This window comes from Bufo bufo, chromosome 8, assembly GCF_905171765.1.
Source record: "Bufo bufo chromosome 8, aBufBuf1.1, whole genome shotgun sequence".
In the NCBI taxonomy this organism is placed as follows: domain Eukaryota; kingdom Metazoa; phylum Chordata; class Amphibia; order Anura; family Bufonidae; genus Bufo; species Bufo bufo.
Window position 1 is genome coordinate 45,385,053 of NC_053396.1, and position 13,488 is coordinate 45,398,540.

General features: G+C 40.9%; 1 protein-coding gene across 1 annotated transcript in view; it reads right to left on the reverse strand.

The window, feature by feature from the left end:
• ASTN2 (astrotactin 2) overlaps positions 1-13,488 on the reverse strand; it is a 945,680-nt gene that overhangs the window by 47,710 nt on the left and 884,482 nt on the right. The window contains exon 20 of the mRNA XM_040442406.1: positions 5,092-5,192. Within this exon, the coding sequence (XP_040298340.1) occupies positions 5,092-5,192 (101 nt within the window). The remainder of the gene's footprint in view (positions 1-5,091; positions 5,193-13,488) is intronic.

A 13,488-nucleotide genomic window follows, 5' to 3' on the forward strand; every position in this document is an offset into this window, starting at 1 on the left:
CAGGTCATCTGGCGCAGCACCCCATCACTCTCCTTCATGGTCAAAAAGCCCTTACTTTCAAAGTTTTCCAAATTTTTCGGCTGAATGACTGACCTTTATTTCTTAAAGTAATGATGGCCACTCGTTTTTCTTTACTTAGCTGCTTTTTTCGTGCCATAATACAAATTCTAACAGTCTATTCAGTAGGACTATCAGCTGTGTATCCACCTGACTTCTCCTCAACGCAACTGATGGTCCCAACCCCATTTATAAGGCAAGAAATCCCACTTATTAAACCTGACAGGGCACACCTGTGAAGTGAAAACCATTTCAGGGGACTACCTCTTGAAGCTCATCAAGAGAATGCCAAGAGTGTGCAAAGCAGTAATCAAAGCAAAAGGTGGCTACTTTGAAGAACCTAGAGTATGACATATTTTCAGTTATTTGACACTTGTATTTTATGTATATAATTCCACATGTGTACATTCATAGTTTTGATGCCTTCAGTGTGAATCTACAATTTTCATAGTCATGAAAATAAAGAAAACTCTTTGAATGAGAAGGTGTGTCCAAACTTTTGGTCTGTACTGTATGTCCGCTAAAGGAATCCACACCTTCGCATTTACAATCACAAAATTTTGCACAGCCGCCCCCTGTGACTCGGGGAACGTCATAGACTATGTTTTGAGTGGAAATTTTCACCCCGTGCTTTGCTATTATTTGCCAAAAAATGTACATATAAATAATATTTTTTTATAGATAATATATATATATAGATATATTTATGGATCTACCGAACTATCTACGTATCTATGTCTAATCTGTATCTAATATATATATATATATATATATATATATATATATATAAACTTTTGAACGCACATGTCCAACTATTCAGTGTTTCAGTACTTTTTGCACAATTTGCTGTTTTTGGAGGCAATTTGTTTATGATTGCATTTTACTTATTTTCGGCTAAAAATCACATTTTTAATTGGTATCTCAGCTAGGTACACATATAAAGCTTTCCATATTTTTAAGAAAGACCAATTGAAAAAAATATATTTTTTGCTCAAAATAAGTACAATGCAATAATAAAAAAATTACCCCCCAAAGGTATAAATAGCCTTTAAACAGTCCTCCTCATCATACTGTTCACATTTTGACATCATGAGACCAAGACGACATCTGATCAACAGTACATCGCCATTGTGAGGCTTCAAGCAGAATGTTCTCAGACAGAAGTGGCTACTGAGCTTAGAGTGTCATCAGCAGGTTGCAACAGAGATACAGTGAGACTGGAAGGGACACAGAAAGGCATAGAAGTGGACGTCTTTTGGCCACATCCCACACTGATGACCGCTTCATTGTGAACAATGCCCTGTGGAACCAGATGATGAATGCCATACAACGCCAGGCACATTTAAGGGAGGGGAGAGGCACCCAAGTGTCGAGTCAGACTATTCAAAACCATTTACATCTGTGCGGTCTCCGTGCTAGACCACACCTCCAGGCACAGGCGTCATCGTCTTGCATGGGTCAGGGAGCATCTACACTGGACGAGGGACCGGGGGCCTCAGTGCTGTTCGCTGATGAAGGTCAGTCAGGCTGATCAGAAATGATGCTGGAGACATCAAGGAGAGCTCTATGCATCAGGCACTGTTGTCACCAGATGAGCCTTTGTTGGTGGTGGTGTTACAGTGTGGGCAGGTGTGGTGTCTAGTCAATACAGAACTGCCCTACACTTTGTGAATGGTACAGTGACAAGTTCATGCTATTTGAATAACATCATTAACATCATGAACAACACTGGCCTAATTTCATCTTCATTGAGGTTGCATCATTAGGGGATAGCTGCTGGAAACTGGGGTATCTCAAATGGAGTGACCTGTACTTTCTCTGGCCCTGAATCCCATTGAAAACCTACGGGATCAGCTGAGTCGCTGTGTAGAGGCTCGTAAATCTGTACCTCAGAACCTCAATGTCCTGAGGGCCGCACTTCAAGAAGAGTGGGATGCCATGCCTCAGCAGACAATAAGACGACTTGTGAACAGCATGCAACGTCGTTGTCAAGCTGTAATTGACGCTCAAGGCCACATGACAAGTTATTGAAACATTGACATTTTTTGTGGGGTATACCCACCACTGTTTGGGGTTTTTGTTTCAATAAATTGAGATGAAGAAATCACTATTGCATGCTTCTACTTAAATGCCCTACTTTCATAATATAATGTCAGCATGAACTCATATACATATACACACATTCACAACAGGTGATGGTCACATCTTATCTACTCCTCAGGGAGTATGGCTAGAGTCCCCTCTAGTCTATTGCGCCTAAGGCCTATCGTAACTTCTACAAAGCATATCTCTAAATTTTGAAAACAGCAAGGAAATAGAATAAAATAAAGAAATAAAATTAAAACAGATGTAAATAAAAGGATAACATGCATTCTGAAAGACTATAGACACTTATGTTAAAAAAATAAATTAAAAAAATCTGATTTTTCCCCATCAATCTGCACTCAATATCCAATAATAAAAACGGAATTTTAGAAATCTTTGCAATTAAAAAAAAAAGAAGGAAAAACTAAAGTTTTGCACGGACATAAGTATTCAGACCCTTTGCCATCATACTTAAAATTTAGCTCTGGGCCCTCCCATTTCTTCTGATAATCATTGAAATGTTTCTAAACTTTGATTGGAATCCACCTGTGGCAAATTCAGTTAATTGGACATTTGAAAAGACACACCCCTGTCTATATAAGGTCTCACAGCGGACAATGCATATCAGAGTAATAATCAAGCCATGAGGAGGAAAGAACTGCCTGGAGAGATCAGAGACAGGATTGTGTGGATGTACAGATCTGGAGAAGGGTCAAAAAACTCTGTTGCACTGTAAGTTCTCAAGAACACAGTGGCCTGCATAACTCTTAAATAGAGGTTTGGAACAACTAGGACTCTTTCTAGAGTTGGTCGCCCCACTAAACTAAGTAATCGGGCAAAAGGGACCTTGGTAAGAAAGGGAACCATAAACCCAATATTCACTATGAGCTCCAAAGATCCTGTGAGCTGATGGAAGAAACTTCCATAAGGTCAGCCATCACTGCAGCACTCCACCAATCTGGCAGTGGCCAGAAAGAAGCCTCTCCTCTGTAAAAGACACATGAAAATTTGCAATAAAGCACCTAATGGACTCTCAGACTGATAGAAACAAGATTCTCTGGTCTGATATAACCAAGATTGAACTTTTTGACCTCAATACTAAGCTTCATGTTTAGTGGAAACCAGGCACTGCTCAATACTATCTTTACATTGAAGCATGGTGGTGGCAGAATCATGCTGTGGGGATGTATTTTAGTGGCTTGGACAAGGAGACTGGTCAGAATTGAGGTAAGGCTGAATGGAGCAAAGTACAGAAACATTCTTAATGGAAACATCACACTAAGCCGAAGGTTTATCTTCCAAAAAGACAATGACCCTAGACACACAGCCAAGGCAACACAAGAGTAGCTTAGGACAACTCTGTGAATGTCCTTGAGTGGCCCAGCCTGAGCCACAACTTGAATCAAATTAAACATCTCTGGAGAGACCTGAAAATGGCTGTCTGCTGACAGTCCCCATCCAACCTCACAAGAGCTTCATCTGCATCATACCAAAGAAGACTAGAGGATTTAATCTCTGCCAAAGATGCTTCAACTCAATACTGAGTAAAAGGTCTGACTACTTAGATGAATGCAATATTTCAGCTTTTCCTTTTTAATAAATTAGCAAAGATTTAGAATATGGGCTATTGAGTGCAGAATGATGAGAAAAAAGTTTAACTTTTTCAGCAAAAGGCTGCAACATAACAATATGTGAAAAAAGCGAAAGGGTCTGAAAACTTTGTGAATCCACCATGTCTCTGAAAAAAAAACTGGAAAAAATACAGGTGACAAATTCCCTTTGATACTTTTCCATGCCTTTTACAAATATTTTTTACGTTCTTTAAAGAGCCTCTGTCAGCGTTATCAACCCTTTTAAACCAGGCATACTGCCTGGAAGGGTTGAACATGCTGATTAAAATATTACCGTCCCTTTCTTTTGTCTGTATGTTAAACAGCTGCAGAAATATCTGCAATTTCATTCATAAGCAAATAACCATGTTGGAGCACCAGGGAGTGGGACTGAATCCTTGCAGCACTGCTCTTTTAATACCCCTGTGCTCTGCACACACACCCCTCGCCGAGATTAACAGGGCTAGACATCAGCATGCCGAGGGAAGATCTGTGTCCTAGCATGTACTATTTACCATGTTGAGAATATAGGTTTTCTATGCTTAGCAAACTGATACAGTTGATCATTAGTCTAGGGGTTCACATACTTTTTCCACCTGTGAATGTTTACATGGTGTGTTCAATAAAAACATGGTAACATTTAATTCTTTGTGTGTTATTAGTTTAAGCAGACTGTGATTGTCTATTGTTGTGACTTAGATGAAGATCAGAAGACATTTTATGACCAATTTGTGCAGAAATCTATATCATTCCAAAGGGTTCACATACTTTTTCTTGCAACTGTATATATTACTGATTTATTAACAGGCACAACATATGATTAGAAAGAGACTTGTAATATGTATTAGCTTTCTAAGTACAGAAAACCACTCTTCTTAATATAGTAAGGCTATAGCTTTTTATTATGTGTTAAATAAGGAGAGAGAAAAAATAACTGAAAAAATAATCTAGAATATCCTCATGGGATTTGAACCATTTGACATCTTTATGCAAGGCTTGTCACTTATCTCTAGGCTACAGCCTTATATTGAGCTCTATTCTGCCAAAGATCTAAGAGTATCATCCTTCAAAATAATAACCGTCTACTCCGGACTTCTTGACTATTATTGTGTTGCACTAGTTCTTTTGAATTTGGTTGATTTGCAACTCTAGATGCAGCCCACGGACAAGAAATCCACAGTTTTGGGGAAAAAAAAGTCGAAGCTCATACAATAGAACTTCATCTTTGTGGATAAATACTTTTCTATTGAATAAAGGTTGCATTTAATACAATTAAAACAGTATAATTTCATGGGGTAATGAAACTTCCTAAAACATTTTTACATAAAATGATGCTTACCTTCAGCTTTACTATCATCCACTAAAGAGCAGGCAGTACGAAGTGTGACTAAACTTTGTGCTGAGTGCCGTCCATGAGTATCTACCGCGAAAAGACTAAACCTGTAGGCAGAGACACAGTAACGAATAAAAGTCAAAACACATAAAATGTGCTCATATTAAGAAGTTTAGAAACAACAGCTATCTATCGGCACACAGATTTATATTTTTTAAGATGAAAGAACAAAGAACAATATTAGAAAATGTAAAATAGTATCAGTTACTCAGCTCACCCTGTTCCAGTGCAGAGTCTACACAACCAGGCACAACCAGCCACATCAGTTTTCTCAGCAATGCGGGCACATATAAACATGGGACAACACAGAGGCCTCCAGCTGCCAAACACATATGCAACTGGTCAGCCAGTTTTATAGGCACAAATCTGCTGACAGATGCCCTTTGCCTCTGTCCTCAACTGCTTCCTCGCAGATTAAGGTGATATCCTTGACTAGCTATTTGCTCCTGTATCATTGACTCTGTTAATGATTCCTGATCCTGACCTCAAGATTTCACTTCTGCATTTTCCTTCAGGTTTGTAATGAGATTCCTGTGATTCACCCCCTGGTATAATGTTAATTCCTGACTGGTCACCTGTATATAGTTCTGTCTCCGGCCTGTTATTCCATTAAAGACTCTTAGCTACGTTCCTGACTTTGCTATAAGATGCTTTTTACAGCCAACCTGCCAACAATTGATGACCATTTTGGGTTCTGAGACCTGAGGGTCAACCAAGAAAGACTGCAAAAATTATGTAGTATAAACTATATGTCAGATATGGAGATTTTTCTAATCCTTCAGATATTTTACTTTCCTTGCAGTAGTACTTGAGAAAGAAGGAGTGTTGTGGTGTGTCACAGTCACCTGACCTAAACCTAAGTAGAACTGGAGAGTAAAGGAAAAGCAACCAAGTGCTTAGTATACTGTATATGAGAACTTCTTGGGAGCAACTGTAAAATCATCCAAGTGGCTACCTCATTAAATTAACGTTAGGAGTGTTTTCATTTTTGAAGCCACAGTTATAGTACAGTTTTCAAGCTCAACCATGACTGCTCTCATTTCCAATTCTTTAACAAAGTTTTTATCATTGTTGGCCACGTTACAGATAAAGAGAACATGAAGGCTGGTCAGCACTACTGGTTATAAAAGTCTGTAAGTTTACATTGCACATGCCCCTTTTACCTCACCCATACTGCTTGTGTGCAGAGGCGGCTATAATCACAGGACTTTATTAACTTGCAATTCACTTTTTTGGTAAGTTATTTTAGCTTTACTTTATTTTAATCAGTGTCTATTGCACAGAAGGGAGTAAGTAAAAGACCTCAGCAATTCAAGCCTCTTTGTCACCGCTAGCTCTCTGAGAAGGTCTGGCAGATGTTCTTCTGTACCTCTTGCATGATGTTCTTTGTTTTGGTTTCACGTTGTCATCTTCTTTCCTTCTCCCAGCTGTCACCTATTTACACTAATTGCCTCCCTTTATATTCCCTCCCATACTGCCTCACTTTGCGGTTTATACTACTTCCTGGATTGAAGAGTGTTCACTGCTGGAGACTTCTGTTACTGCTTGTTCAGATAAGTCCTTTCATGTATTGTGTTTCCTTGCTGGCTTGATTCTAGGTGACCCTGACTCCGTCCGTATTAAGTGCAGGGAGCCGGTGGTCGTGTCCCCTCACTATTATAGGGTTTTCAGGTGTCACACAGTCTAGGTACGAGGCATGCAATTGTCTACCTCTGAGACCCTTGTATGTGCTTAGCAGTCAGGGTGAGCTCTTAGGGTTGTATAGGGGTCACTTTTATGCTCCTTAGTTTGGGATCAAGCCAGTCGGATGTTTATCCATAGGTTTCAGCTATCTGCAACATCATCCGTGACACTCTTGCTACCCTCTCCTGTATTTAAAAGCTATGGACACCTTTGGGGACACTTTTTTCATTGAATTCTACTCATTTGGGACTAAACTTTATTGCTTTCTGCTTCACAGTAAATCTGTCAGATGGATGCTCTGATGAATTGATCTGCAGCCATCATTTCTGAACTTCTGACAGCTTATAAACACTCAATCAAAATACATTTTATCAAAATGACAAGAATTTAGCTATAATGAGTGTTTATGTGCGGTCAGGAAAGTACAGATAAAAGCTACAGAACAAGCCATCAGGCAGCTCTCTCACAGATTCACTGTGAAGAAGAAAGCAACTGTCCGCAGATGCAGTGAAACTGAAAAGCTGTAGAGTAAAAACTGTTCAAAATATGCAATAACAACAATTGAACAAAATGATGTTTATCCCAAAATAAGTAGAATACAGCGATAAAAAATGTACCTAGCAATTTTTCCCCAATCCAGAGGGATTTTTCTATATAATTTGCCTCACTACGCCTTCTACAGATCCCGGAGAACCTCCCAGACCAGTTTGGACCGCCTGCACTGTCACGCGTCGCAATTGCCAGCCGCGGCATACTGCCGGTCGGATCAGAGTGCAGCCTGGGAATGGAATGACGATTGCTTTGGACGGAGGTGTGACGCCCTCCGGGTCTCTGGTGAGCCCTTTCTCATACCGTACCTTCTTTCCCAACTTGGCCCATCGCTGTGTATTGACTTGACGAAGGAGCCAGGGCCACATCCATTTTCTGCCCGGGTGGCACTAATTGCAGGAAAGGGCGCCATCTTAGCTCTCACTGGCCTGAAGCCCAACTAGGAATTCAAAACCCCTCTGCTGCCACATCAGACAGCGATACGCAGCACTTGTTTCTGATAGAAGTGTACAGACCTCCAAGTTTTTGCGGACTGAACTCTGGTCGGTCTACCACTACACCTGTCCTCACAGACTGTCTTGCATGCTTGTTTGGGAGTCTCACTCCAATTTTTCAGTACTGCAGTTTTCTACAGTCTGCCTCAGCCTCCTCTGAAACCCCACAAGACATACATTTTTTCTACCTTGCCTATTTGGGAGGATCCCTAAATGTAACCTCACTTCACAGTGAGAGAGTGGTGTACCCATTTTCTTATGCAATACTAGACATTTATAGTGTGTTTAAAAATGGTCAAGGTTGGGAAACCAGAGATCGCCACTACTCAAAAACAGCATGCAGCATGATATGGAGAAATCTTTGCGCAAACGGTCTCCCCACCATAAACCCTGACACTAACAAACTGCATCGGCTTCTGCCTCTTATCTTATGGAATCGTCTGATGCTGAATGTGTTTGTAGAGAAAAGACCTCCAGCCAAAGATGCCCAATTGGTCACTACACAAAAGGCCTTACAGAGAATAATAGAGACGGCTCTACAGCCTGTATTAGCTGTCCTCTCTAATATAAAACAAGACGTAAGAGACATAGGAGGCAGGGTAGAAAGACTAGAAGAAAATCAAGCATCTCTAATAGCATTTGGGGATGCCATGACAGATGCTTTTGAAACATGCCAGGCACGTATGAACAATCTGTTAGCCTACATTGAAGATCAAGATAACAGAGGTTGGCGGAACAATCTGAGGATCAAAGGTGTACCAGAAGCCCCAGCTGATTCTTCAGTGATGGATATTACATACTCAATTTTGAGACCATTGTTGAACCCTGAGGTTGTTGCAAACTTGGTCCTGGAAAGTGCACATAGAGCACTGAGGGCTAAACCTAAAGATGGAGAGCCTCCTAGGGACATTATATGCAAAGTCCTTAACTCCCAACACAGGGACACGATATTAAAAGCAGCCAGAGACACAAAGGAAATTTCATATAAAGGGTCTCGGCTTTCCTTCTTCCAAGATCTCTCTCCAGTTACACTTAACAAGCGCAGACAACTGAAACCCGTTACTGATGCACTCCGTACGAAAGGGATTTCATGTAGGTGGCTGTTCCCCTTTGGTCTATCATTTTCCTTACAGGGATCTACCAGATTCATCCGAAGACCTGATCCCCTTTTGTGAAGCCATTGGGTTAGCGCAATCAGAGATCCCATCCTGGCTACAGATCACAGACTTGGTAGATCTTCCCAAATTGCCCGAAGTGATACCCTGGAAAATGGCTAAAAGCCGCCATCCTCGGAAACATCTGACTACCACAAAGGACTGAATAGTTTTTCTTCTACAAAACACCTGATATCTAGTATTACATGTTATGTTTTTTTTTTTTTGGTTTCTTCCTTTTGTTTTTCTGCTTAGAATCCAGGTTCCTATAGCCAAGGGATGAATAATCACCACTGACGTGCCCAGGTGCGGAGATATTGTCCCGACCTGGGGCACGAACAAAGGAGGGACCTTTGTATCAGAATCAGTATCTGTCACTGGGGCAACTCATTGGTATTGAACCCACTGAAGACACTAGTCTATCATAATTCCATTATGACAAACTATAAAGTGCTCTAATAGAAGGGGTGCGCTGCCTCTTACACCATAATATGAATCCCAGATAGGATTTACTCTAGATGTTACCAGACATCACTTTTAACTATTGTGTTTGACTTAACGAGTTTTACCTTTGTTTTCTATGGCTACTGTTACTGTGCTGACATGGAGTGTGCAGGGACTGACCTCGCCGCAAAAAGGGTCCTGTGTCTTTCAAACCCCACACTCCATGCTGAAGTGGTTATCCTGCAAGAAACTCATTTCAAGACCCCTGCTTTGCCTCAGAAGTATTTCTCACAATGGTTCCACTCTTGCTATGGCGGGTCCAGGTCCAGGGGTGTAACAGTTGCTATAAAAAAATATACACTATTTACACTACAGTCCAGCTTGACTAACCCAGATGGTAGATTTCTATTCCTGAAGGGCACCATTGCAAATACCTTAGTTACAATTGTTGGCCTCTACGCCCCAAATTCAGACCAGGTCCCCTGGTTAACTTCTACCCTCCGAAAGCTTAAAATATTCCAGGAGGGTATGTGCATTGTGGGAGGAGACCTAAATATATTGCTGGAACCCTCTCTGGACTCCACGTCTGAGAAATCACATAACTCCCAGAAAAGACTCAGGTCATTGAGACAGTCATTGACCTCTCTACAGCTAGGAGATGTTTGGTGCATGGCTCACCCTACTGCTAAAGATTTCACCTTTTTCTCTGAAGTGCATAAATCCTATCAGAAGTTAGATTACCTATTCTTATCCACCGCACATCTCTCTGCTTTAGTGAAATCTTCAATAGGTAATATAGGGATCTCAGATCATGCCCCGGTCTTTCTCTTGGCATTTGAATGAATCCCTTCTGAAAACCGCCTCCCATAGGGAAAAACCCTCACAAACTACTTTTCTGAAAATACTACCCCTCAGGTATTGCCCACTGTGATATGGGAGGCCCACAAGTCGGTGATACGGGGAGAACTAATAGCCTTAGGGACCCATGTTCAGAAACAAAGACAAAAAAATTGAGGATGTACTGAAGATCATTACTGATCTAGAGAACAAACACAACCATTCACTAGCACAATAAGTTTTAGCTGAACTCACAACACATAGAGAAAAACTACTGAATCATAAAGCATCCAAAGTGTATTTGCACGCTCGCCATAAAATATACATACATGGTAATAGAGGCTCTAGACTAATGGCACTGATGGCAAAATGCCCAAATGTATATAAAGGAGAGCCAACTGCCCTCAGGAGGGTTAACCACCGAAACATAGAATATAGCCGCACAATTTGAAAACTTTTACTCCTCCCTATACAACCAGAGCATTGAAGACACACCCCAGACCACAGCCAACAGACAAGAGAGAATTAAGAAGTTTCTACACTCTCTACAGATACCCTTCTTGTCCACCCAACAGAAAACTCAACTTTCGGCCCCTTTCTCCATGCAGGAACTCCAGCTGGCCTTACAGGAGACCCCTATTGGAAAAAGTCCAGGTCCAGATGGACTTCCTGTAAACTACTACAAGACATTCTCGGATACTTTATTACCACACCTACTAACAGCTTTTACTTCAGCAGCTAGACGTAGAGACTTCCCTGTACAGTCTTTAGAAACACATATTTCCATTCTGCCCAAGGAGGGAAAGGATGCCAAATTATGTAGTAGTTATCAACCTATATAATTACTCAACGTTGATGTCAAATTGTATGCTAAGATGCTTGCCAATAGGCTGATACATCTCCCCTCCTTGATCAACCTAGAACAAGTAAGATTTTTAAAGGGTAGAGAAGGGAAAGATAACACCTTGCGGATACAGCACTTAATACAATACGCAAAGGCTAAAAAGGTCCCCATCGCACTTTTATCCACTGACGCTGAAAAAGCGTTCGATAGAATAGATTGGCTATACATGCGGATTGCTCTCGAGAAATTTGGCCTACCAGAGACCTTTATAACTGCCATCTTTGCGTTATATACCCACCCTACCACATAAATTAGCATAAACGGCACCCTATCCCTGAACTTCCGGATCACAAACGGAACAAGACAGGGATGCCCGCTCTCGCCCCTTCTATTTGTTCTCACCATGGAGACACTTATACAAAGCGTGAAACAACACCCAGACATTAGGGGGGTGAAGGTCAGGGGACAATGTCACATGATGGCGGCATATGCGGATGACTTATTCATTATAACTTCCAACCCAGATGTATCCTTACCCAATTTTATAAAATACTTGGGCCTACAGCTGTCCCCCAATCCTGATAACTTCTCTCTAAACTATGTCACACTGCTTTGACAAATAGAAATTATATTAGCTTCTTGGAAAATCCCATATATCTCATGGCTAGGTCGGGTCAATCTCCTAAAGATGATGATAAATCCGAAATTACTATATTTATTTCAGACCCTTACCATATTCCTGCCCCATTCCTTTTTTGCTCAAATCCGTAAAACTTTCCTAAAGTACACGTGGGAAAATGGAATGTGCACCATAAATAAACGTAGACACCTGGGAGGAATTGATTTCTCTGACATTGAAAGCCTATATACAGTGGGATGCGAAAGTTTGGGCAACCTTGTTAATCGTCATGATTTTCCTGTATAAATCGTTGGTTGTTACGATAAAAAATGTCAGTTAAATATATCATATAGGAGACACACACAGTGATATTTGAGAAGTGAAATTAAGTTTACTGGATTTACAGAAAGTGTGCTATAATTGTTTAAACAAAATTAGGCAGGTGCATAAATTTAGGCACCACAAAAAAGAAATGAAATCAATATTTAGTAGATCCTCCTTTTGCAGAAATTACAGCCTCGAAACGCTTCCTGTAGGTTCCAATGAGAGTCTGGATTCTGGTTGAAGGTATTTTGGACCATTCCTTTTAACAAAACATCTTTAGTTCATTCAGGTTTGATGGCTTCCGAGCATGGACAGCTCTTTTAAGTCACACCACAGATTTTCAATTATATTCAGGTCTGGGGACTGAGATAGCCATTCCAGAACATTGTACTTGTTCCTCTGCATAAATGCCTTAGTGGATTTTGAGCAGTGTTTAGGGTCGTTGTCTTGTTGAAAGACCCAGCCCCGGCGCAGCTTCAGCTTTGTCACTGATTCCTGGACATTGGTCTCCAGAATCTGCTGATACTGAGTGGAATCCATGCGTCCCTCAACTTTGACAAGATTCCCAGTCCCTGCACTGGCCACACAGCCCCTCAGCATGATGGAACCACCACCATATTTTACTGTAGGTAGCAGGTGTTTTTCTTGGAATGCTGTGTTCTTTTTCCTCCATGCATAACGCCCCTTGTTATGGCCAAATAACTCAATTTTAGTTTCATCAGTCCACAGCACCTTATTCCAAAATGAAGCTGGCTTGTCCAAATGTGCTTTAGCCCACCTCAAGCGGCACTTTTTGTGCTGTGGGCGGAGAAAAGGCTTCCTCTGCATCACTCTCGCATACAGCATCTCCTTGTGTAAAGTGCACCGAATGGTTGACCGATGCACAGTGACTCCATCTGCAGCAAGATGATGTTGTAGGTCATTGGTGCTGGTCTGTGGGTTGACGCTGACTGTTCTCACCATTCGTCGCTTCTGTCTATTCGAGATTTTTCTTGGTCTGCCACTTCGAGCCTTAACTTGAACTGAGCCTGTGGTCTTCTATTTCCTCAATATGTTCCTAACTGTGGAAACAGACAGCTGAAATCTCTGAGACAGCTTTCTGTATCCTTCCCCTAAACCATGATGGTGAACAATCTTTGTCTTCAGGTCATTTGAGAATTGTTTTGAGACCCCCATGTTGCTACTCTTCAGAGAAAATTAAAATCAATAAAATGACAACAGTGCCCAAATTTATGCACCTGCCTAATTTTGTTTAAACAATTATAGCACACTTTCTGTAAATCCAATAAACTTCATTTAACTTCTCAAATATCACTGTGTGTGTCTCCTATATGATATATTTTACTGACATTTTTTATCGGAACAACCAACGATTTATACAGGAAAATCATGACG